The 27,989-nt window shown below is 42.1% G+C and overlaps 1 protein-coding gene across 1 annotated transcript in view; it reads right to left on the bottom strand.

Moving 5' to 3' along the window:
* Positions 1-5,835: 5,835 nt before the first annotated feature.
* Positions 5,836-27,989, bottom strand: part of LOC119901141 (fidgetin-like) — a 34,811-nt gene continuing 12,657 nt past the window's right edge. Inside the window, exon 3 of the mRNA XM_038716647.1 lies at positions 5,836-11,873. Coding sequence (XP_038572575.1) covers positions 9,595-11,873 — 2,279 coding nt within the window. The 3' untranslated portion in view covers positions 5,836-9,594. The remainder of the gene's footprint in view (positions 11,874-27,989) is intronic.

Here is a 27,989-nt window from a genome sequence, read left to right on the forward strand (position 1 = left end):
AAGGTACCCTCCTGTGACGGCGGAAAAGGCTCGTTTTAAGTTGGGTTTTTTTGCCGAGAAAGGTGGGCATCGGAGTGAGGATGACTCACGGCTGACTCCCTGTTAGCGAGGGGGCTGCACGATCAAATGGATCAGATTTTTGGAGCTTTTGAATCTCGATGATGGCTGCACAGGAGCATTGTAAGAGGAGAGCTGCATTGATACCAGCCAGCTGTTAAACCTAAAGAACATCTCTGATCTTGAATAGTGAGTGATACCTTTTAGACAGCCAGCTATAAATGAATGAATGTAATATAATGTACAATGTGGATATATGAGGAATAGATAGACATTTAATTAGGAAATCACCTTATTAATTATAATGCCAAATCAAAGCTTAATCCTGTTGTGATTTAGAATATCTGATAAGTGTCAGTTAAAAAGCTTCTAACATATAATTTGCATGACAATAAATGCAATGCATTATCAATATGCCAACATCATGCATTATTAAAGATGAACACTATTAACATAATAATATATTAGCATAATCAAGACTACCTTTTGCATGGGAGATGTTCTTGTAAACCACACAGGATCTCCACGCATCAGCAAAAGGTGAAGCCACTTCAGTTGCCGCCACATCTTCATCTTCTGCCAGTTCAGAGCTTTGTGAAATCTCGGCTTAGTTTCAGTCACATTGATGGCAATAGATCCAGCGCTGACTCTGCGTCCAGAGTGCTGCATGGATGAATTCGTACTCCTCGCACCATTGTTGCTATAGCCTTCCTCTCTCAAAGAAGTTATTATGTGAAGTTGCTGCCTGAAAGAACACGCTCCAACAGTAAAGTACATTTACTTAAATATTAAATGGTCTGTACTTGTACGGTATAGCGCCTTTCTAGTCTTCCAACCACTCAAAGCACTTTTACACTACGTCACATTCGCACACATCCAAACACTGATGGAGGCCTAAGGTGCCAACTGCTCATCACAAACAGAAATTAACATTCATGCACTGAATGCACAGCCATCGGGAACAATTTGGGGCTCAATATCTTGCCCAAGGACACTTTGACATGTAAACTGGAGGAGCCGGGGATCAAGCTGCTGACCCCTTTTCCATTTTATTCTACTTTATACATCTACTTCACTATAATTTACAAGGTAATATTTTACTTTTTACTCCACTACTTATTTTCTTACAGCCGTTTACTTTTCAGATTCAGATTTTACATAGAAAACATGTAGAGCTATGTAAATATAGAACATTATTGCCGATTATACCTTCCAGCAGTATTTAAAAGTAGTTAAAACTAGCGCCACCAACTACACACTGGAATTCTACTTACACATTAATTCAGGTCAATTTTATGCATTGCACTTTTTATGGAGCAGGGATAGACTCTGTAGACTATGTACTCTTTGTAATCTTATTTACAGAGACCCAACAATTCCCATTCTACATTATGCATCACTAATAAAAATCAATAATATGTAATATAGTGATGCTATAATAATATTTAATCATTTTTCCAAATTAAGCACACTCTGGTGTGTCTGGTCTGTTATTTCCTGAGAACATTTTTACTCGATGTTATATGATCAGTAGGTCATGGAGGTTATGACCCTGCTTAACTTGTGCTACTGCTATATTATGTTTTAGCATGAAACATTATCCCATAATTGTCATTTATGGCCTTGAAAACAAAGTCTATTTTATAAATCAGAACATTGGCATAAATTATCCCCAAGGTAATTTGGCTAACGTGTTAGCTAACAATTGCCAGCGGATGGGCCTACAGAATAACATTATCATTCATTTGGAGTTGTGTTTCTGGCCACTTGATAAATTGAAGTATCCACTCTCCTTTTAGCTCTGGTTTGGTCTCTACCAGCTGAGAAAAATTGCTTTCCCTTTAGCTGCTAAGTGCTCCAACCTGTTCACCGGCTAGTCGCTAACTGTTTCTGTCTGCCATTTGGTGCTGGACAGTTGGTGTAGGGGAGTTGTAACAAAAACTCGCTGAATTTTGTAGCTAGAGTTCTCAAATTTTATACAAAGTACCCACATTTGTTCACTACAAATGACACCAATTCATTCCTCTACAAGAATATCACAGACCTCGTGAGCTGATGTCAAATGCATTGTTTTCCCTTGTTCCAACCAACCCCATAGGGGTAGGTTGGAACACATGCTGGGGTAAGTTGTAACAATAAGACAAAAGAAGCAAAAATAGATATGATAAACAGGTAGTGATTTAAAAGAACAATGTTTCTGTCTCACTGCAATAGACTGTCTGATGACTCATGTATGTGTATGTAAACTTATTTACAGAATAAACTTACTTAACAGTATACTTCATAAATACTACTAAAATGTACTTAATTAAAGAACATGTCTGTACATCCTTAGGTCTAACAAAAAAGAGGTGTGTGTCTGTGTGTCAATGTGCGTAAATTGTTAATCAGTCATAGTCAGTGCTTGAAGTGGGCTGGTACTCACCAGTACGCAGTACCAGCACTTCTATATTTTACTCTTTGCCGTACTGGGACTTTTTCTTGTGCACCGGCACTTCTCACAAGCTGCCCGTACGCTTCTCTGCCCTCTCCGCCGGCAGAGACGGAGTATGGAAAAGATGAAGTGCCGATACATACGACAACATGTGAACTACATGTGAACTGGGAGGTATTGGTCACAGTGCAGACAAATGAATGCTGGTAATCCGGGAATGCGGGCAGGATGGGCCCAGAAACTGCAAAGGGCACTCTGTCAAATATTAAAACCTAGTTGGAGATGGTTGTAACACTTTTTAAAGAAGTGTTACAACCCAACCCACCCCAGTCAGCCATTATTTAGCTAGCTGTATAAGCAGAGTGGTTTGAAATTAGAAAGGGAAAAATGCATCACATTTTGCCTAAAAAACTACATTTCAATCTAATATAAGTCAAATAATATTATCTGCAATAATACAGATACTAAACAAAATATGGTCGTGGTCAAAAAATTGACTTTCTGACCTCAAAATCAGTTTATTCTCTATATGTTCAGAATGTAAGTCTTTTTACCATACTGTTGTCCTGCATGGACAGACGACAACAACATGTGAAAACAGACAATGTGATTAATTTCAATTGTATATTAGAATTCATATTGAGATTTTTATCATTAAATCAGAAAGGTATGGGTTTTCAAGTTATATTCAAAGTGAAGCAATGTGCCCCTGATAAAACAAAGCAAAGGCACTTAGCATGTGTTCTCCTAGTTAAGATTCCCTCTCAGCAGTAATACAATGTTTCTGAGTGTCTGCTGGAAAACAAGTGGAAGGTCAAGAACACGAACAATAGATGTTGATTCCAATTATGTGTAAAGCATTGAACAAGATGCGCTAATGATGGCGTTGTCGGGAGAAAAAAGGTGTTTATGTGCTACTCTCCCAAAGCCTGTGGAACAGTTTATTAGGCAAAGGCTTTATTTCCATAAAGGCTGATAAGACTTCAAATGATTCACTGAAAAACAGTCCTGGCATCAGCACAGCAAAGCGGCGTGTGTATTTATCTCTCCCGACGCTGGGAGACAATCAAGACAAAGATGATAGCACATTTTGAAATGCAGCACAGAGGCATAATGAGATTGCAGCTACTTCAGGAACAAAACCAGACAAAATGCTTTTTTTTTCATAAATGACTCCTTGTTTTATTCACTCACACCAAAAAAAGGCCATCGTTTTCAATTAATGAAGTAGGGAATTGAGTCCGAGGTCCAGCGGGATATGGATTAACCATGATGGCTTGAGGGCCCAATCTCACACTGAGTCTGCGCTGCAGTCTGCACGGAGGAATTTCTCATTCAAGGCCTCGACCAGCCCCCCCCCCTACCCACCATCACCTCCTACCTCCAACTCATCCATCCATTCCTCATTCTAAGGTGAGTTGCTTCAGTTCAGACCGCTATTAGTGGTGGGGGGAGATAAAACTGTAAGTGTTGCTCCCAATTAGTGCATCAGTGACCGCTCTGTGCCTCCTCCACGGCAAGGCCTGTGAGGAGGGGGGGAGGGGCCGCACTGAGTGAAAGATTGGAGGGAGGATGACAGGAAAGGAGAGAATGGCATGAAGACTATGGCTTTGGAAGGGAATAAAAGAAAGGGAGTGGGTTATAGAGGTAGCTAGATAAAGAGAGGACAAGAGATGAAACGGAAAGGGGGAGAGAGGAGAGTGAGTGGTGGTATAGAAGGAGGAGGGGGTAGACAGAGAAGTGACTAAAAAATGGCTTAAGCATTCATTTTGAGTGGCGAGACAGGTCCTATTAACATTTAACAGCGTTTGCGCAACTTGGTGTGGAGGTTAGGATGCAAATGAGGAGGAATTAAAACTGGCCAGAGGTTTGTCATTGATGGATTGCAGTCTGGCGGTACTCACCACTTCCTAGTGTCCATCACAGACGATTACTGTATAATTAAACCTTATTTCTGGACTCTCCGACGCATAATTACTTGTGTGGGAATGTAACCATCATCTAAAAGCTCCAGCAAAATGCTTTAGCATTTAGTCTGGCAGGCTGCAGTCATTTCACAGACCAGTGACAGATAGAGCCATCTGAGGATCGGCAAAAGAACAGTCACTTTTAATAAGAGGTGGGAAAAAAATATTAGGGCGACAGTGTGCTGATTATAGGAAAATTAGGCTTTCAAGTGGTAAAGTCCTTTGTGTTATTTGCATAATTTATTCCTTCTTTACCCCCCTGTTCAACCACCTCTGTTTTTTTTTGCGAGCTGTGAGCAATTTCCTCTCATATTTGAATGGATTGCACATTTAAGACTACTTAAGGAAAATGATCACTTAGCATATTTTAATTGTCGTGCAAAGAGTGAGCTGAGGTGTGAGGAACAAGGATCCTTTAAAGTGAAGGGGACATGGTGGTGTTTTGGCAGATAACCTCTGGGTGCACACATTCGCATTGACCTCATTGCACACTCAGTTCTTTACGCTGTTAGAAAGCACAGAAACAACATCCATTAAAGTTTGGCTGCTTCGCCGCTATTTGGATAAAAACTTGCAGGTCAGTTTGTCGATGATATTTCCTGTATCACTCCCCCTGCTGAGTCGAGCCGAGACCAACTGCAGCTCTGTGAATACAGGTTATTTACAGACCAGCTTGCTGCTACAGTATTTATGAAGCTTGGAGCAAAAAAAGGTGAGCAAAATCATCACGTCTCCTTGCTTGTTGCCTCATAGGCTCAAAATCTGTAAGACTACATTTATCAGCTCTATATCTGATCGAGCAAAAAAAAAAAAGCTTGTGTCAAATTATTTCTGATCATGGCTATAGCATGTTTCAAAGTGGAAAAATGAAGAAAACAGCAGCCCTCGATACACTCTAACCTCTACTGAAGCGTTTTGAGTTTTCCCAGATAATTATAGAGGCTATACAGCTGCTTCCCACACCTCACCACCAGCTATATAATGATACCTTGGAAATGTAGTGGGCAAATGCACATCATTTTCATTAAGAGTACTCACATAATCTGAATATTTTCTGATGGATAAAGATAATTAATGCTTTAATGTTTTGGTCGTGCCACTCTTACCACAGCAAGAGAAATGAATTGTTACATTTTAATGAGAGAAGCGACAGCTCTGGCTTCCTGCGCAACACCGATGATTTTATAATTGCACACAAGGGTGACTAACTCAAGGCTCATTAAGGCGATTTTTCAGCTGGGCTATTTTTTGGCAGGACAATACATATATTTTTCCATTCTACTGATAAATAAATTCTGTTAATAGTCTTTTTTTTATTCATCCCTCAGAGCATTAATGTGACCAGTGGCATAAAAAAAACACAAGATGTACAAGATATAATCTCCCAAGAAAATGTCTTTAATGAATCGTTTGTTGCTGCTTGTACCTAAGATTGTAAGATTACATGAAAATACATTTAAGTTGACTGCAAGTATGGCAACATATTCACACATATAAACAAGTGGTGCATTTGTATTGTATGTATAGGTATGTACAACAGAAACACGTTACACTCTGGTTTAAAGTTGTGCAAGTGTGTTATATATACTAACAATTTATAAAATTCAACACACTAAATAAAAAAAAGAAGAGAGTGCCCACGTATATACACATTCACACGCGCACAACCACAGAAGTTCACAAAAGATTAAAGCAAATGTATTGGATTATACATTTCCAGGTCACCTTTAGGTCGACCCCAACTGGTCCTCCCTCACAAGTCACTTGTGAGTGTGTTTTTGATGTAAGAGTTATCAGGTGTGTGTGTGTGTGTGTTTTGCCTATAACTTGACACACAGTGACTGAGACACACACACACACACACACACACACACACTAGGCTATGCTGCAGCCTGCGGTTGCACCATCAGCTAAATGTTTTAAGTACAGTCATCTGAGGTAGACTGCGCAAAACTTCATGGTGTTATTCTCTCCCCTTCTTTTTTTCCCCAATGCATTTTTCACAAATGTCTGACATTTGGAAAGACGTAAATCAAATACCACGTGTGTTTTGTAGCCATGAGGTAGAAATGCTTTAAAGAAGAATTCTAGCATCCATTTAAAGAAAGATCCCCACCCCCCCGAAAGGAGCTAGATTTAAACACCATGTAGAAAAAGGTCAAGACACAAAGAACGTAACAAACAAGCGTAGCATTGACCGGTGTGTTTCAAGTCGTTTGTTCGTTGGCTGTGGAGAGAGAATGCCTGTGCTGTTGATGTGTGCTCTGAAGTGCATTAGTAGGTTTTTCTGTCTAAAGGGACTCTCTCTCCAGAGGATTTGCTGACAGAAGGAATTCTGGTACAGATTGTTTTGAGGGTGGTTTTCTGACGGACCACTCTTCTTTCCCCTTGTGCTGCCGCCACACTGCCAGGCTGTCTTTCCTTTCCGTCAATTTTGCTGATGCTCAGCAGAACCCCCGCCCCCCCCGACCCCCACCCACAACATCAGGTGCTGCTGCACTGATGGTGCCTAGACAAGAGACAGCAATACAGAGTGGGCCAGCACGTACAGTATGTTGCTCCTACTTCAGCATGGACATTATTTTCAAAAAGTAGAATGTACAATAAAAGTGTAAAACTGATCACCAGTTTGGATAAATGAAATCTCCTTCAAGATAAATACCAGATAGACAAAACAAAACAAACGCTGCCAACGGCATTGATACATTTCAACAAAACAATATTACACACAAAACGCTTAAGTGCACGTACATTAAACCATCTGAAGCACCCCCATGTCACAACAGTAGTGCTAAAGGATAGCTTCTTATATGGTGACAAGGAAGAGACAAAAATACATTCCAATGCAATACAATGGGCAACAGATAACCTTCAAGGATGAAGGACTTTAAGACAAGTGCCGAAATTGAAAAAGCTTTTCAGTCAACTGAAATATGTATCCAAAAGCATTTAGATTATGTGGTGTCGTGTGAATAAGTGAAAAATAAAACTGACAATAAAGTTACAGATGAGAAAAAATTACTAACATGGGTATGAATTGGGTTATTTTGATAAATCATTTTGGAATAAAATCACTTTTCTGATTGTAACTAGATTAAAAGAGTGTCCCTTATAGTTTTGCTAACTATGTATATACCCGCTGGTTGGACATGACCACTACAATCACAATCAGAATTGCAGAATTATCAAATTACCTCTGACCTCTGGCAAAATTTAATGTAATGTAATGTTTTTCTACTTTCCACACTTATGAAAATTATAGACATACTGGACGAATGACCTTGTCCAAATAACAGGAGCGGTATCCCATTCTACAGCTAATCCAGTTCAAATAGTGTGTGTGACAAGGTAACTTTGCAAAACCCATTTTTCCATATCCAAGTTGTGATACTTCAAATCCAATTTAGGGACTAGGAGGATATCTGGATTTAGCTCCCTTGATTCTATTTACTGTTATAAAAACAGATGAGCTGCTTCTTGATATCCAATACAGCATTTCTGGCTGAAACCAACTGGAGTAAGCTAGACAAAATGACATTAAGTCAAACATTTAATTCAAGAGCCACACAAAGAACTACAGTAAATGGTCTTTGATATCACTGTGATTTAAAAGAATAGCTTGACATTGTGGGAAATGCAGGGAGTTAGAGAAGGTCGATACCACTCTCAAATCTGCTTCAGCCTGAAGCCCGTTAGCTTAGTGGCTCATAACCCCCTGTAAAACCACAGATTGTTTTTTTACACTTACGTTTTCACACAGATTAAGCAAGCAAAATTTAAGAACAGATTTTATTACCTTCTGACACAGACAGGCAAGCTGTTTCCCCGTTTTCAGTTTCTATGCCAAGGTAAGCTAACCTGCTACTCGGACTAGCTTGATCGTTCATACAACTCTTAGTAAGAAAGCAAATAACTGTGTTTTCAAAATGTCAAACAATGTCTTAAAGTGTTTTTGGTGGTGGTGTAGTGTCAGCTTCATCCACATCAGAGAATACGCCTTCCCTTATTAAACAGTATGACAAATGAGCCGGTATGTTGCGCAGAAGTTAGCTGACAAACTGATGGAGCCTCCATGCAGCCTAACCACATAGCCTAGATCGCACAATATAAACAATGTTGATTATGGTTGTTTTAATAAATATACAATTCCCACCACCCCAACACCAACGCCCTTCTCTTAGAACCCCAAAACAACAAATCTGGGCAACACGGTTTTACATTTTTTAAGGGCTATGGAAATAAACTTCAGAATTGGTCAAGTAAAAACAGGTCACTAAAGCACCTGCTGTGAGGAAAAACAAATTAAAAGTAATAATGTCTTTACTCTCACTATTGATTATGTTCGATCATTCCAGAACATATCTAGTACATTCATTGTCACCTCTTTGCTATTTATTCTAGCCAGTTGAGGTACACCTAACACTGCTTTGCTAAACATAAACTGCCAATACACCTCGGATTCTCCTCTCAGATCTTAGTGCTTTTCATCAAAATATCTTGAGGTACTGTACAATTCACAAACGCTTTCCTGAGTTTTGTTTGTTACGTTTGTTTGTTTTGCAGACACAGGATCAGAAGAGATGAGTGTGACTCAGGGCCCAGACTACTGCCGCCCTGATGGATTACCGCTCTTAGCAAGACAATAAAGAATGATTGACCACCGCCAATGGCAACTGTCAATCTCTGTTTTTCAGACTCACCGCTGAAGTTTTAAAGCTCTTAATAATCATCAGCTCATGCCATGAATGTAGATTGTGAGGCAAATAAACAAAGAAGGAAAATCAGAAAGCACCACTTCAGGCACTTGGATAGCCAACTAAACTTCAAGAACAAGAACATAACGATATATATATACAGACATTGGGGAGTCTCTTCCGAAGCCAACTTTGCTTGCAACGTGTAAACAATGCCTGGCTTTCTGGAGTGTCAAGCATTCAAATTAAAACTCTTGCTCATTAACTGCAAAACTGCCAGTTGTCTCATCAAAACAGGTCTCTCGGTGCGTCTAAACCCTGCTTGTGAGAACTCAGTGGGCTTGTGATGGCCTTCTGTGTGCCTTTCCCTCCAGCACAATGCTTCTGCCCTGAGGGGAGGAATTGTGGATGCCTCTTTTTCTCAAGGGCGGAATCTATCTTTTCACTGGCTACAGCCGAACATTTTGTTCCACTCAGTGTACGTGTCAATCTCTTTCTGCGATATACTGGCTTGGAATTTACAAAAGACACTCTCAAAGTCCTGGTAGGTGAGGGGCCTGACCTGTCCCCTGGGCATCATACCTGTCATGTCCATGCCCTGTGCAGAGACGTGTAACAGACCAACAAGGGCCTCCTGGCAGAGTCTGGCCAGGTCCAGTCCGGAGAAACCCTCAGTGCGCTGGACCAGCAGCACCAGCTCCTCCTCGCTCAAGCAGTATTTGTGCTGAGATTGAGCAAGGAGCTGGTTCACGATCTGGTGTCGGGCTGTGCTGTCAGGCAGGGGCACAAGGACCCTCCGAGCAAAGTACCTTCGCAGTCCTTCGTCCATGTCCTGGGGTCTGCTTGTGGAGCAAACCACCAACACTTGGTTGCCTCCGTCGTCGCCTGAACCCATGAGAAGTGAGTCCAACTGGGCAAGTAGCTCCCCCTTCAGCCGGTTGATAGGACTCTCTTCGCTGAGGTGGGCTGACAGCAGCATGTCCACTTCACTAATGAACAGTACTGAGGGCTGCCGGCAGCGCGCCACCAGGAACGACGCTCGGATGATTTTTTCTCCTTCTGCCAGCCACTTGGTGGCCAACGTGGAACCACTGAGCTGGAGGAACGGTGCCCCCAGCTGGCTGGCCAGGCAGCGACCCAGCAACGTCCTGCCACTGCCCCTGGGGCCAAATAGCAAGACGCAACGGGGGGCTGGTCCTAAACTGCTGAACATGTCCGGGCGCAGAATGGGCCACAGGACCTCCTCCTTCAGGGTTGCCTTGGCCAGCTCTAGTCCTGCAATGTCACTCCAATCCACTGGGGGCCCCTGCTGAACGATTTCAGAGGTAACCATGTCTAGGAGGTGAGGGTCACTGGTTTTTAGCTGCTCTTCAGCAGGCCGGGAGTTGGAAGTGGATGAGGAGGTAGGCCCTGGCGCTGAGTGGGAGAGGTGGAGACGGTGATCATCAGCACCTTGCTCACTAAGGGAAGGGGAGGTGAAGCTGACAAGGGAATCTGCAGAGCGGGAACCCCCAAGGGTGGAGGAGACATAGGCAGGTGGAGTCAGTGGCCCGCCTGTTGCTTGGCTGCTGTACTTCCTCTGCTGCTGCTCTGAGGACATCGTGGACTGCTTCTGAGGATTAAAAGGTAAAGATGACTTTTCAGCACTCCTGTCAAATCCCCCACCACTGGTGCTGTTGGAGCCTCCGTTTGCACTGCTGCTGTCTGCTATCCTGTACATGGGGCTCTCGGCCGAGTTCCGAGCCTGGCCATAGCCAAAGTTACCATAAGAGGAGTCTATCTCTCCTTGGCCCGTCATGTAGAAGGCTTTCCTCTTCAGTGAGTTGGAGGAGCTACTGTTGAGCGGGGTGGGGGCGATCGGGGTCAGGTTGTGGCTCTGGTATGGGTATCCAGGTAAAGCAGAAGAGGGGGGAAGGGGTGTAGGTGCAGCGATGCCGGAGGGTAGGTATGAGGAAGGAGGGGGTGCTCCCCCAGGGCTGTATCCTGGCCCGACTGAGCTTTGAGCTGGGTAGCCTGCTGGGGGGTAATTATAACTAGACAAGTTGGGGGAGCCTCCGTTGTAAGCGGGGACTAAAGTGGGGTGGGAGGGCGGTGGAGGGGGCGGCTGCAGGAGCCCAGAGCTGTGCAGTGGGGAGGGAAGTGCTGGGGCGGGGGCAGACTGGGAGCTGTAACTACTGTGCAGGTAGGAGCTGCTGTATGCAGGGCCATATTCCTGAGAGGCCATGGAGGAGGAGTGGAGGGCGGTGGCAGTGTGGCTCCCACAGCTGCTGCTGGAGTAGCTGGGCTCACTCAGGGTGCTGGAGGCCAGGCCTGGGGAGCTGCACATCCCAGACACCACCTCTGAAGCTGCCGCCACCCCTCCCTTTCTGACAGAAACCCCCTCGGGGATGCAGCTCATGGGATAGACGCCATCCTGCCATGGCTCGGATTCACCTTTCCGTCCGTTCATCACTCCTGGGACCCCAGGGGCCTCAGAATAGGAGCCCGGCATCTCCAGTATGCCGGAATACTTCTCTGCATACTTCTTGAGCAGATTGGAAGCGGTGAGGGCTGAGATGTCATCATTGGCCCAGGCATACTGGTAGGTGGCTGAGCGCTGCAGGTGGCCAGGTACAGCCCTGTAGGCCTCAGCCTTGTGGGCTGGCGAGCGCGTGGTGGAGGAGATGTCGAAATGCTGTTCGGCCCACTGGCTATGCTCGGGGGTCCACTGCATCTTTAAGCCTGAGAGAAATGGACACACAGACAACCGCATGTGAACACACTGACACGCTAAAATAATTTCAGCAATAATTAAAATGACAACACCTTCAAATTGCCTGTGATGGAGGGTCAATTAAAAAGGTGATATTCATCTGTAGGCTTGTTTGGTGTGGTACTTTATTTTGATTTATTTATACATATCGTGAGAGGGTTTTATGTCCAACTACATGTGAATTTTTTTACAGATCATAAGAAGGACAGAGTATGCGTTGGCAGGTATAGTGCGGTACAGAGGGATGGTAGGATGGCTGGTTACAGCAGCCTAATGCACCCTGGCCAGACCAATAAGACAGAGGCATTGAGGGTCACTCTATAATCCCCAGCTCATCTGAGGTGGCTGGAGATGGGTTTGAAAATGCGGCTCGCCGAGTGCCACAAAGCAACACACACACACACACACACACACCCATACACAACCCACCCCCCTCTGCTCATGGTGCTTTCATCGAACACACACACACAAACCCATGCTCAGACACACAGGCGTTTAAAAAAAAAACTATCTATGCCTGCACTGAGGCACACTGACGTACACACAGACACACACAAGCTCACATCCACTGACCCAGACGGACAAACACAGGCACGCTCACAGGAGCTGTAGCGAGCAATGAATTACAACACGTTGTGTCTCGAGCTTAGTTCCTGTCTGCACAGCTCCACCTTGACCTCCTCTCTCTCTACCATTCTCTTTACCTTTCTGTCTGCCTCTCTTCTTTACGCCGCCCTGTCTTTCCTCCCATTTCTCCTTTGCTTTTTTGTCATCCATTTTCTACCTCCCCTTTTGCTAGACTTCACCTCCTTTTATTCTGACTCCATCTATTTCGATATATATCTCCCCTTTTCATTCCCTGTCTGCTCTTTCTTCGCGGCCACCCCTCCTCTTATTTACTTCCTCTGTGCTTGCTTCACCTCCTCCCCTCCCTCCTTCCTTGCACCATCTCATCTCAGACACACTCACCTGGCTCTCCCCTTTATTGCCTCAGGAGGCTGGAGAGCCACTGTTTCCTTTAATCCCAGCCAATGCCATCTGCAAACACTGACAATCACACAGTGACTCCATAGTTGTCTCAGTATCAAAGCCGCAGCACTATCAAAGGTTGGACGGGGCGTAATCACAGCAGCCGCACGGCAGATTGAACCCCGTTTGATTTGACTTAGTGCACACAAATAAAGGATAATATCGGTGTCATTTAGGCTGCTTCCTTCGACTTATTGACTGGCAGCAGTTGCATGTAGAGATCCACAGTTGGGGGTCTGGTGAGCAATGCCTGCTTCAGAATTGGCCTATGTGTGTGTTTTTGTGCTTGTGTGAGTAAAGCAGGCATGCACAATGAAATCCATTCATAGAGGAGCAAATCTTCCCTTCCTCCCATCCATTTATGCCACTGCAAACACAGACATACGCAGAGCACGCAGGCACAAACACGTTCACACTCTTGCTCTCTTTTCTGAGGCCCTGTTTGTTTGGTAACAACACAGGGAGGGAGGGGGGAATCCCCAGACTCCTATTTCCTCTCTGATTCTCCTCTCTAGCCATCTCTCGGCAGACGCCAGTGGCTAATTAGCAGAATGGCGATCTGCTAATTGTGTTAATTTACAACATTTTAGCCGAGGGGAGTCTAGCAGGGGCTGGCAAGCCTGTCACCTTCCCAGTGTACCAAGCAGGGAACACCTCAGACAAAGAGCTGAGCGGAGGAAAGTTTTGCATTAACTGGGAGGCTCCTTTAATACTGAGAATATATTAAGTGGAAGCAGCTCTATAAAAGGGCCGAAGAGAGAAAATTACAAGTGGACAAAATAATGGAGAAAATGAGGCTTTAGGCCAAATACAGATTTCACAACAATCCTTCAATAATAGCCCAGTTTGTATTAACTGTTACATTGTTTTTATGTGCTTTTTTATACATAAAATCAATGGAAATCGATTTTAAGCGTCCAAAAGAGAATGTAGTTTGTTTTTTCATCAGTATGGCAAAACTATCTAATAACTGGCAGGCACATTTTGTTTATTCTGTTATCCTTAACATCATAAAATCCCAACAAGGTTTAACAAAAACTAAAAATAATAATGAATAAATAAATATTATTGAACTGCTGTCTTGTGAAAGCAGAGTGAATCAATAACATGTTTAAGGGCTTTTAAAAGTTGCATTGTATTCTCAAGCTACATGTTTGATCCATAGTAAGAAGCAAAACGCTGGCTTGGTACATGAAATCTCTATTATTTCGACATGAGGTCTTCAGCATTAACAGATAATACATAGCTGAGGAAAGTGAGGTGTGTCTCTTGATTTGGCTGTAGACAGAAATATCCACTTTCACATGTCATTCAATGGGGCATTTGGTAATCTTCCATTTGGAAATCTAATTATTGACTGGTCATCAAGGAATGACAACAATGTCGTGAAGTTCTTAACCTTGGCCTGTATCTAACACAATAAGCCCCATTTTTATAGTATATAGACCCTTCAGACTTATGGGGTGAAGTGGTAATACACAGTATCACTACACCAAATAATGTTATAATTGAAAAGCTTTGTGTTTGGACTTGAGAACTGAATATCTTTTGACACCTTTACTTTCTTGTCTTTCATCACTGATCATTGAACTTCAGTGCTCTCTTTGTTACAGAGAGATGTTTAACTAGACAGCTAACGCAAGATAACTATATAAAGCCCATAGACCCCCGTGTTTAAAATGCCCAACCTTATACAGAAATAAACACGTTTACAGCCTGCTACAGGAAACGGTTTCAGTCTCTATCGCTAATTTTCCCCTTAATGGCAACTGTGCAGTGCACAGTGAATTTTACACACTAGCACTTACCCATGTAAATTCTATTAAGGCTTAAAGTTATGCATAATTAAGGACGTGGTCGCTTTAAGTGACAGGTGGCTGCTGTCACAGGTGGTTCAGCAACCAGGCTTCATTCGGCTAGCCTCAGCTCCACCTCTTTGACGGCGCTGCCAAGATGTTGATGGCCGAAGCTGCCGGGAGCCGCCCTCACTGAGCTTCAAAACAGCTTCTACATCTGTGTTTTTTATAGTCCATGGTTAAACCTAGCCAGTGAGATAGCCAGCGCAAGCTAAAGGCAAATAGAAGCAAATTTCCTTACTTTTATAATCACTTATTTCGGTAATTCAGTTAGCTACCCCATATAATGAGAGAAAATGAAGCTTGAGAGAAGAGGTGTGGACATTTTTCAATTCTATGATGCATCACGATGCAAACGTGGAAGATTCTGCATTCTCGATGCAGTGACACTGAGAGACATAGCGAAGGGACGCAGAGATCAGCAGCGAGTGGTAAAACACACCCAGTATTTTGAAGACAGACATCAGGGTACATTTCGGATTTTATTCACTTAACTGGGAAGCACAAACTGGACAAGACACATGCTGTGTAGAAAGTGCCTCAAAAAAAATGTAATACTTTGGTAACACAGCGAATTTAGGGAACCATGCTGTTTTCACCCTGAGCCAACGTCTGCAACCATAAACAATAAAGCAAGCCCAGCTAATCAGCCAAGAATTGAGTAGATGCTGTCCACTTTACCGTCTCTGAGACGGCTGAGACAGATACTGGTATTGAAAAGATGCAGCTTTTCATAATATAGTTATATCACATATTTAAACATTTGAAACTAAGTATTAATTTATTAAACTCAATATTACAGTACATTATACAAATATAAACATTCAACTTCAGTTTAATGAGAGTATTACAACCTTTTTATATTTTACTAGTTTGCTGGGTTAGCACTGAAACACTTTTTTTCAAATTTATACTATTTTATAATACAGCATAATGGGACTGTAATTTCCAACTAATTTGACATTTTATTTCCAAATTGTTAAAAAAAAATCTGTAAAAGCAGGGAAGTGATTTCTGTCTGCCAGTCCTCATCCAATCAGACAAGAATTTTGAAGCGAGTGACGACATCTTGCAATAAGGTTAAATTATCAGCTGATTTAGCACCTCTCATTGCAAACAAGTAGAAATATTATGACGTGTTAAGATGGATATTCCTTTGCACAGGTCATTTAGGTTTCATTTTACGTGCCAGGCTCTGGTTGTAGTTTCCATTGCAGGGATGTGTACAGAGAAATAGATGTAGACAGACAATGGAGAAGGGGATAAGCAGGAACAGAGGAAGCAAGCTCGGGGGTTGTTGGCGGTATGGGAAAGGGAGCAGAAAAACAGAAAATAAAACAAGCCTTGTGAATCTCACACACACTTCTCTCCACATAGTTTGACACTCCATCAAACTCTGATATGTCCTCCATTTAAAGTTACATGAATCTTTCTAATTCCATCATTAATAAAGATAACATATATAAAAGAGTGTGTCAGGCTCCATCAGGGCTTTCATCTCTTCTATAATGAGGTTAATGCAGAGACGCAGTGATTACCCCAGCAATGCAAATGAAGGCCAAATGATAACTTGCACTATTTAAATAAGGTAATAGCGATTACTCTACGTTATTCAAATGAGGACAGACGCTTTGAACCGAGCGCTTTGAACTTGCTGCTCCTTCTCCAAAACATATGAAAGAGATGGAGGAGGATTGACTTTGGAATCATTCGGTGTGTATCCTCTAATTCAATGTGATGCAAACCAAGGGCACCGAGCGAGGCAAAGTCACTTGATGCGGTGGTGCGGGATGGGCGGGGTCAACTAGGAGATATGTTCAAGGTAGCCTGACTTACTGAAAGGCATTGTCAAAGTGAAAAACAAGGACTCAAAGCTGACAGACAAGACGTGGATCACAATAAACGCAAATATCAATCATAATGTTTTTCTTTGGACTACTACTACTCTGAATGCAGCACATTCATTTCCAAAAACTTTCAAGGCCCCTTTTCTTTTTAAAACATGAAAAGAATTCTTCTACTTGCACAGCCCAATTTGCCTGAGCTTTAATATTGAAATTAGTCTGTTTTGGCTGCAATAGCCTTTGTCAGGGTTACATGTATAGACCGCGCAGTTAAAAGAGTTGTTGAAATTTTGCTAAAGAGTAGGTGAATTCTAATTTCCTGATTATAGCAACTCGGTAGAGCTGCGAGCGTGCAGCATATCCCTTATTTGATTTTATCCACAGGCTTTCAAAGGCCTGAGGGACTTCTGTACAAAGGGTTTGGGTGGACACATGCAGTAAAGTGTGTGAGTAGGAAAAAAGCAAGCGATGTGTGTGTTTGTGTTGCAGATAGAAAGAGAAAGAGGGAGGGACAGAGATCGTGCACTCAGCTAAAACAACATCCAACAGAAATCTTCTCCACCTTCTGAAACGTCAAGTCTGCCAGCCCCCCCTCCCAGCCTCCACATAGAGAAGCCTAATCATTCTCATTACACTCGGCGTCCATCTGCATCAACAGAGCTGCCTATTACTGTGCGTGTGTGTATGTGCAGTAAACAGCTCTTTAGAGAGAGCTAATGAGCTCTTTTAAGTCTGTCCGCTGTGTGATTCTGCAAGCGGGGTGTCAGAGCAAACTGCCCATTTTGGTAACGTCATAATTAAGCCATGCGTGTGTGTGGAAAAGAGATGCCGGCACACACGTCGACACCAACATACACACAATCTGAGACAAGGCGTGCAAATGTGTGCACCCTTCTTTGTCTTTTTAGTATAAACAGACACTGTGGACCTTCAAAAACAAACTATCATGTCATATTTCTATAAAAAATCTGTTACAGTGTCTCCGATTGAGTGTAGGAGGAGGAGAAGGAGCTGCGTGACAAGCGATAACTTCATCAAGAGAGACCTGTTTTCACACACCACCGGGGAAATCTAACCAGGCAGTTATTCAAATCCTTATCAAATACACCAGAGGGCATCTTTTAACCTCTAAATCGCTGCACGTGTGCGCACAAAGAAACCTGAATATGTGGTATATGTAGCGATTGTTTTATGTGTGTGTGTATTCTCATGCGCACAGGCCCTCTGTGTGTTTGACAACCTCCGGACCACCTTGTTAATGAGTCCAGCACACTGTGACTAAGCCACGGGCTACGCTGTATTGGCACACAACCTACAGTAGAGTCAAATAATGTGATTAGGTCCTCCAAAAGGCAATTAATTATGAAATTAGTCATGAGCTGATGTCACACACACACACGCACACATCGCAATCAAAATTCTCTCATTGTAATGTGTCCTCTTCGGAGTAACAATTGCAGTGCATGAAGTGGCAAAAATTTTAATGATTGATTTAATAACAGCCTTTATTTGTTTCGAAGTGAGTGAAAACTTCATAAAAATGAATAAAAAAGACAAATGTGTGTTAACAGATAAACAAAATTTCTCTCCCATCCCCTGTGACAGACAACAAAACTGTTCTCCGAGCCAGACTCCTCTTCTGAAAATAACCAACAAGCCCGAATCCACCTCTTTGAAGCCGGCGATTCAAGCTCAGCCGCAGCTTACCGTTACAGCGACTAGTCAGTCGCAAAAGCGACAACAAAAACAACAACAGATAAGGGAGTAAACAGAGCGAGTTCAAAGTCTAGACGTCGAGCAGTGACCGGGAGAGATGAGCTGTCACTAACTCAAAGACAGTAAGGGGGGAAAAGAGATTGCTGTAAAGATGACAGCTTGGAGATGCGATATAAGGATATTTGACAAATGACAGCATGTTTTTTAAAAAAATAATCAAATATTCATTGTAATCTGTGATCTTTGACCTCGTGATACGATTTTGCAGCTTCGACCCTCAAACTTTGAAATCAGTTTGTCTTTGTGGAGGAGATTTAGAGTAAAAACAGAAATTCAGCTTTCACTGTGGTATGGAAATATAGAAGTTTAAAGACATATCAGGGTATATTTAATCGCAACTAAATTAAACTTGCAGAAGAAATCAGACTTAACTGCTATAAATCTCTTACTAAATTCCAGAGGCATATCATTGTCGCCCCTGCCAGCTGATATCAGATCTTCCTTAGTGCTGTATAAATTGACACTGTCTAAATTTCCTTTTACTAGACAGACTATTGAATGGGTGGGTTAAATGGGTAGGGCGCAGTTAAACAAATGCTCCAGATCAAGGAAATTGTGCGTGGCTTCTTTTGTCATTCAGAGAGGAAATTGAGAGATATTCGGCGGGGGCATGGAGCCGCTAACGCATGGCATTCATCTATAATGCACTTGGCCTGTCCGTCAGCTACTCCATTTCCTGTGACTAGCGCAGCGTGCCTAATCACCCGGCTCGACGTGGGGTTCCTTCCTCAAAGACAGACGTGCACACACACACACACACACACACACACACAGTAGAATGAAGACAGACATATGCAGGACACACAAATACGCACAGAAACATCAAGCCCGCTGAGGCAAACAGATTATTCTTATCTGGTGAACAAAACATCTGTAAAGACTCTCACCACCACTGTGCAGGGAAAAATCCACGTATACATCAGTGGTGGTGGTGGTGGTGGTGGGGGGTAACCATAAGTTTTATGGTAAGTGAAGTGTGATCACTGACTAAACTACAAAGTGCTGTAACTACTGCCACTACTGCAGACACAGTATGTGCTTGATGTAAATGTATATGGCTTGCTTTTAAATAATATTTAGGGCTGAAGTCACGCTAGACTGCAGCCACATGGGTGTTTCACAAATGTGCAACCCAAACATTGTAAATCTTTTAATGGCTTATTACGGATCTATATAGCTTTAATAATGAAAAATTAAAAAAACTTAATAAAGCCACAAGTGACAACTTCCAAGTCCTCAATAAGGTTTTAATATTAATTAACTAGTTATTAATTATTATTTCTGGTCTATAAAGCATTGACAAACAATGTATTAACTTTACAATGTCATTAACTCCTACTAATCCATAATTTACTAAAGGTTTATAAGCTGTAACTAATGGCTTTATTGCTAATCCATAAACATTAAAAAACATTTATTAACGTGTAAAAACATTAATATAATAAATAAACCCTTGATAAAGTAGGTCTTATTAAAGGTTTTTAAGTTGTTGGCTTTTTAAGTTAATGAATAATTTATGATTTCACATTACTGATCTATAAAGAACTACAAGTATTTATTGACTTGATAAAGTCATTAGCAACAACATATAAACCCTTTAATAAGCATTGGTTTATAAGGAACAGCTAAAGTCTTTATTATGTTAATAAATCCTTTATTAATTCCTATTACTGATATATTAACATTCATAAAAAAGTGAAAGTGGTTGTAAATGAAAACACTAATGTTTAATCAATCATTTAATGTGAGTTACAGGCCTAATCCCTAATGTTTTTCTTCTTGTGTAACGTTTTCACATTGCTGTTTAATATAGTGACAGCTCATATGGCTACACAAGCTGAAGCTGCTGTCACTAAAGTGATGCTTGATGGACAAAACTCTGCTTACTTTTAAAGATAAGTAACACAGTATATAAACTTGTAAGACTAACATCCTCCCAGACTGGTGTCGGTTAAACCTACACTGTCCATGTCTGCCGTCTTTGTCAGGCGACAGCGGGAGCAGTTGTACTTCTACATCGGCATTCCCTCCAAACGGTTGCTGCTTCTACCTGAGGTGCAGTGAACAGGATCTTTCAGAGTGGCCCTGAGGTTAACATGGGGCCACGTGCTATCAATACTCCTCTGACGCCCAGATCCATACCTGTGAACCACTACAACTTTGTTTACCTGTGTGTTCAGTAATTAAAATAGATTTCTGAGAGGAGGCCTAATCCTTTTAGAAATGACATCGATCTGGCGACCAATGCAAGAGAGCTGTGGTGTAACTCTGATGGGGTTTATTTTTTTCCCCTCCCCTACGCTCTTTCCATACCAGCTGTGATGAGGATGGTCTCGCCCCCTTCCTCCGTGATGGAAACTTTGGAAAGTCCTCGACATGAAGGACGTCATTTAGGGCCAGGCGTGGAGGGGAGGGGGAGATGCAGTAGTGGGGTAGGGTGGCAGGTGGAGATAATAGAGAGGAAGCCTCTAACCTCGTCTAAAGCTGTCTGTCTTCGTAAATAAAATGAGATAATTATTGAGTGAACAACATTATACGCCAACGACGCACTCTTTCTTCTGCCCCCCTCCTGCCGGCGCAGTTGTAAATCTCAACAAACACGGTGCTTTTGGACATTAAGTGCTCACTAAGCACAGTGGATGCATCATATTTCAAGAGCAGGCGTTGTGTGGGTGAGGAGCTGGGGAAAATGGAGTGTAATGGTTATCCATTATCTTATACGGCAACGGCAGCGATGATCATTTTCAAGTGACTCATTTCTGGAAGTACCTATCTATTGGGCACTTCGAGAGAAGACTTTGATGGCTAATCCAAAACAACTATTCAGAGGTCATTTACTGCAGCAGCGTGGAGACACTCTGCACAAGAGAACGCTCCAGCCTCCCTCATTATTCAAATACAATCCTCAGGAAGATCCGCATCACAAACAGCGGCGCCGCAGCCCCGGAGTGGGCGATTACCTACACAGCATACTCCGACCAGAGTGGAAACATTAACAATGCATCAACAAACGAATATATCACAATCCAAGTAAGAGTTTGAAAGCGCACAAGAGATATTTGTCATGGGAATTAAATAGTGATACTGGAGTGTATTAACATATCAATGATCCCACTTGTGAGAAAGCTTGGTAGTTAATAATATCCAGATGCAAGTCGTGTCTGTGAGAGAACTTTCATATTATTCAATCATATTATATTATTCTGCCGAGGTAAATGTATTTTCAGAAGTGTAGGTGCGATGTTTGTTTGTGTGTGGTCTCGGCTCCACATGAATGGTTACTTAACACCACACTGATTTCCCCTCAGCAGTTAGAGAAAAACCAGCCGATGCTCAATGATGCATCACCGTGTTTGTTGCCGCCAGGCTGTGTGTAAATGTGTGTGCATATGTCTGTGTGTGTGTGTGTGTGTGTTATCATCGCTGGCACGTAGACAGACAGCCCAGGAGTGACTGCCGGAGTGTCACCATCTGTGGATGCATTATGTCTGTCTGCACTGGGCTGTGTGTGTCTCTGTGTGTGCGCGTGTGTGTGTTTGTGTGCGTGTGTGTGTGGGTGGTTTGGAAGGGTAAGGGGGGTTGGAGGTGGGTGGGTGCACTCAGTCAGACACTAGACTGGACCACAGCTCCGTAGTTTGCTACTTCTGACAACAGCAGGCCAACTTGCTGCCAAATGTTTACTACCCTGCAAAAACTGTCAATTTTAACTAGATGACAACTTTTCAGATTCAAATTAATATTAAAAAAATTTTTTTTTTTCCTTAAAAATAAGCAAAACATTACTACAGAGAGCTCAGGAAAATGTTGATGCATAATTTATTCACAAAAGTCTGTCTTGAAACAGCACATATCTCCCCACTTACACTAACAAAATAAAACTGATATTATCATTTAATCACCAGAGCTGAGAAAAGAAAAGCACAATTTAAAAGCGTTCACTGTGTTAAATGACTCGTTAAGATGAGTTTTTGCAGTGTATGAAACACTTGGCAAGCAAGTGAGATTACAGTTCAACAGCAGTTGGTGGAGATTAACGCCCGCCGCGGGTTGAGCACATGCGAGGGTGTGTGTGTGTGTGTGTGTGCGCGCTCGTGGGGTGTGTGTGGATTACTGAAGAGGCCCTGGCTGGGATAACCTCTACCCCCAGCCTGTGAACTCGCAGGATCCTTCACCGTGCATGTTTGAAGTGTCAAATCCTGCACACTTCATATAGATTCTGGCAAGATCTGCCAACTCACGCCTTCCCTCACTGTGTCCCCATAAAAAAGAAAAAATGTGAAGTAGTCGCTCAGACTATTTTTCAATACTATGTTTTGTTTATTTTTGGCTTTAATTTTAGCTTTAATGTCCCACATAGAATAAAATCAGGAGTGTTAAAGGTCATGATTTATGTACATAAAAAGTTATTTAAATCCACAATTAATTGTCCATTTCTTTGCTAACAATGAGTTGGGAATAAACTTTGGAGTCATTTATCTTAAAGTCACACCCTTGGCTTTGTGTGACGGCCGAGTATACAGGATGTGGTGGTGACTGACAGGATAGGGGAACGGGAGGACATGTCGCTTAAGGACATGGAGTTGGATTCAAACTCTACCCATAGTTTCTATGAGCTCACTTAGTCACCAGGGCGCCACAACAGTCTGTCATGCTCGCCCTACAGCTGCTGATTCTCTGAATGTACTATATATCTGGAGCTGTGGGTGTTAAGAAAGAACAAGTGCTAAGGTATGATAGCAGCGCATGAGCCGGTGAAGCCTGCGCGAGCATCTTTAAATCCACTGTGCTTCGCATTATGCTGGAATTCACACAGGTTGTCTAAACAGTCAAACAGCGGATCAATACACCCATCGATCGGTGGCATTGAGACTGAACTGGTCGTGTCGAGGGGGCAGGAGATTCTCACTAGAGCTCTCTGCAGGCTGCCGGCTGGAGGACGCACACACACATTTAGAAAGTGTATATACACAGACTGCACAGTTGAGAATTTGTGTGGACCACAAATGTTTGTGAACGCATGTATACATATTTGTGAACACACACATTTGTGCTCTCCTCTTTCTCCACACATGCCTCACTACCCACTCGAACAGAAGCTCAGGCTTCCTTGGGATACAAACTACCTCCACACCGACACAACGGTGTTCATCTCATATGAGCAGATTCAGGTCCTGTCTGTTCAAGTCGAAGCAGTCTGCCAGCAGTTTGTCTCAAAGTGAGGGCATCCAGTCAGCTTCAGCAGCTGAATATCAAGCTGGCTGCCGCCGCGTCTCCTCGCGCTCAACTGACACAGTCGATAGCTCTGCATTATTCATGGGGATGGCGGGGGCCGATGAGATGGCCTCTCACTGAGGGCTGGATTTCAACAGTCCCAAACTTTACAGGGGCTGGCGGACGCGTGACACCTTCAACAACTGCTTATCGTCAGCGAAAATGACAACATGAGGCACGAGAAAGGGCACGGAACTTTAAAGGGTCGGCTCAGGGAGGAATGTGAATTTGTAAGCAAATTCACATTTGCAGGGTTTGAATGAGACTGTAAGTTTGACCTGATAGTTTAAAGACCCCCCTTCCACAAACATGTGTTGGTGCCTTTTAAATAAAATATAACAGAGTAAATATAGCCCCACTCTGAAAAATAAAGTACATATTATGACTCTCTTGTCAGCTCCTCTTGTTTGCCATCAAGTCAATAAACAAGGATCACAAAGTTAACATGAAAACCTGAAGCTTCTCTTTGCGCTAATAAAAAGAAAACAAATCATAATTTCAAATGTTGCTCATCCGTGTTTGCTGATTTCCATTACACAGACTAAAGACATCAATTAGCTAAACTGCGTCCGTTCAAAAAAAAAAGGAGGGGGAAAAAAAACAAGAAAGAAAAAAGACAGTTATTTGGAGTAAATCAAACAAGACGCAAAGAGAATCAGAGGCAATAAAAAAACGTCAGGCTGCTTGATATCAGATCTCGGAGGAGAAATTTGATGGGCACCGATGAGCAGAAGGCATCTCTGGAGAATTGGACAGAGGAGAGATTTAATGTGATCATAGGGGACGCTCATCTTTCAGGGAACGGGGTAATAATGAGCAATCAATAACGTCCTTAACAGAGTTAGAGCGAGTGGCTGACAGCAGATGTAAGGCTCCGACTAACAGGCTACGTCTGATCTCACATTACCACACTGGGTCTGGGTTTAACATGCACACACGCACGCACGCACGCGCACACGCACACGCACACAGGCGGCTGGCTGGTACAGTATGTATGTATATGCGCGGACACCGGCATATGGACCAGCACGCATCAACATATGGACACACAGACACACTCCCTTCTCTTTCTGTATGCCTGTTTTTCTCCCCCCCACACACACATAACACATAACACACACACGTCATCTCACACACTGTCTCTCAGGTGACATCCAGCAGCATCGTGTCATTGTCTATCGATCAATAGCTGTAATCACATTCACAGGCGATGAACACGGTAGCAGGCTCTACACAGTGAACACAGGCTTCTCAGTTTATCCGTCGACTGCTGATTTCACGGGCTAAAATGACAACCACTGTTGGCAGATTATATCAGCTGTACTTGCGAGGTAATAAAACAACATACATTATTTACTGATGAAGTAAATAAAGCTCAGTGCTCTGCCTGCTGCTGTCAAGGCTCTGCTACCATCTAGACTCAGAGTGGCTACACCTCAATGTGAAGTACAACCTGTTACCTTCTGATTAGTGATAAGAATAAAGAGTTGTGCTGCAAGAGGCCACCTTAAAAATATGTCAAGCACTGAACAATAATGTTTATGCCCTGTATATATTTTCTAACAGGTTGTGGAATAAATAAAATACCATCGCCACTTCTACAAATACAACATTACTAAAGGTAATTGATTACACTAGTTTCAGTATCACTATCTCTAAATTGGGGTTCAATTAAAAAATCAAATTTAATTTAATCTCAGATGTTATCATCTGTTTAAAGTCAAAACAGGCCAAGTCTTATAGTCTAATTCACTGTTTCTCCAATCCATTGTATGAACTGTCAAGGCTAAATTGTTCTTTTAGCTAACGGTATTTTGGCGGATAACAGATAATCAATAAACCAAATCATCATAGCAGTAATGTGGGAAAGCATTTTGGATTAGGCAACACAGATAGAAAAACTGTGCATTAGCCTAAAACTGCATTACAATAACATTAGCTAACTTGTCGCTCAAGCGAGACAGCGGAGGCACCGCTAGTGAACAGCGCACTTTTAATGCTACAGCTCTAATAGGATGTGGCTACGTGGGTTGCTGACTTAACATTACCATTAGGTAAAAAATAAATATAAAAACAATCAAAAGTAATAGTAATATTCAGTCATATATTATTCAGGATTTGTGTGCTGTTTTATGATTTTAGTTTAATAGACATGAAATCAGAGTAGATGTAGAACAAGACTGGCAAGTTTACTTATTTATTTTCAGTTGTAGCTGCGCTTAGGAAGTAGCTAAAAATGCAAACCATTTTCAAGTAATTGTTTCGTCTATACAAGTCCAGAAAATTGTGAAAAATATCTGTGCAGCAGGGCTGGACAATAAAACAATAACAATAATTATCGCGATATAGTTCACTTGAATTACACAAATTAGGACTTTTTCTTAAGATGTTTATTTTGCTGAGGAAAAAGGACTGAAAAAGCTTTTACTTAATTTTACTTAAGGATATTTGTTGACAAAGATTTTATCATAACTATTTTGAATGTTCTACCTCAGATTTGTGATGTGATCCACTGTTTGGGATCAAGTGTTGACCATAAAGAAAAGTTCAAACCACAATTAACCATCAGGTTTCTTCAACTTTCACTCAGGAGCAAAAATCAGCCTTTAAACTTGAAAGAAAAAATTATTTGATACTTATCGTGATAATTATCAATATCGAAAGATATTAAACTTTTTATCGCTATAACATCTTTGGCCATATCGTCCAGCCCTACTATGAAGTGTTTTGTTTTGTCAAACCACTACTGATTTTCTATTTAGCATCATAGAAGACAATGAAAACAGGCGAAAGTTTCCACGACAGAGGCTGGAAGCTATGAATTGTTGGCATTTTTTTTTCTTAGAAAAAGGCTTTTATTACAATAGTTGTTTATTCTAGTCGTTTCAGCTCTAAGAAGCAGCATTTTAAACTTTGTCTTTTGACTGGTTTAACATTCTCAGATGTCACTACTCAGGCCAGAAAGCCAGTAGATGTAATTTCACCCAATGTCTTGTCGCCAGCACAACTAACAAATCAGTTCATTCAACTGCAAAAACTACAATGCTGCAGACAAAAATGTCAAATGTTTGATAAAGATCTGGACATTCCAGTCAGCGTTGAACTTGAGTTCAAGCAGTAGTTTGTCGCTGTTGGCTTTAGAGGCCAGAATATGTAGAGTAGCTGTCAACACTAAATGTAATACATTACACTTTTGGAAGTGTAAATTAAATTTCTAACTTTAAATAACCTTTTACTTTGACAATCTTGTAACCAAACCTATTCTTCCCTAAGCATATAGTTGGACAATGTTTGTATGTTAAAGTGTACAGCACCCATCATAGATGTTATCAGCAGGAGGGCATTCTGCAGCCTTCCTGCTGAAGGCCACTGAAGCTGTGAAGCAAATGAGATATTTAATACCTCTATTTACACTATTATACATTTTCCATCCAACTCTGCATGATCTGGAGTGAGAAAGACCAGGACCTTGATAACAGTGTGAATGTTTCTGTTTGTGTACGTGTTGGCAACTTAATGTACTTCCACATATTTCTCACTGCAGCAACAGTAAAAAGTCTTGTCTTCACATTTATTGAATAAATAATTACAGCTTTATGACTGTGGGGTGCTGGTACAAGCCAGCACATGCATATGTAGGTGTCTGGACAAAACACCAAAGTACTGTATCTCCAAAAGATGATTGATTGATCCAGTTTAGGGAACCGAACCATTTCCTTTTCAGATGGACAGGACTCTCCACTCTCTGGTATAGATATGTTTGTGACGCTTTACTAGAATGGACCTATCACATAATGTAAGATGAAAACAACACAAGAAGCAGAGAGATAAACCTCTGGTCCATAAAGAAGATGGGAATACGATGCAGCATGGAGAAAAGGACGTGAAGTATTTATTGAAGCGATGAGCTGTGGCATAAGATAAGGAGTGACTCTGCTGTCCTGTTGGAGGGGGAATGTCATTTCATCACTGAGGTCCCAGGAGGGAGATGAGTCAAGGCAGAGGAATGAAGGGCCAACAGAAGAGCCTGAAAAACAGGCCATGATATTTTCATTTCTGGAAAGTGGTCATGATACAATGATTTCCTGTGAAACTAAACCTTTTGGTGATGCCTTTTTTAATATAACCACATATATAACCGCCTTTAACTGGAGACCGTGTCACAATTATTTGAGACTTTTTTAAAACTTCATGACTGTCTGCTTCTGACTCAGACAGAAGCCCTGCAGGAAACTGACTGACATTAAGTCTATAGATGGACTCATTTTTTAAACAATATCATGCTGTTGCGGATGCTCCAGCCCTTGTC

Source organism: Micropterus salmoides, unplaced genomic scaffold (assembly GCF_014851395.1).
Source record: "Micropterus salmoides isolate LMB-PRFRI ecotype aquatic unplaced genomic scaffold, ASM1485139v1 Ms_hic_scaffold_1, whole genome shotgun sequence".
Classification (NCBI taxonomy): domain Eukaryota; kingdom Metazoa; phylum Chordata; class Actinopteri; order Centrarchiformes; family Centrarchidae; genus Micropterus; species Micropterus salmoides.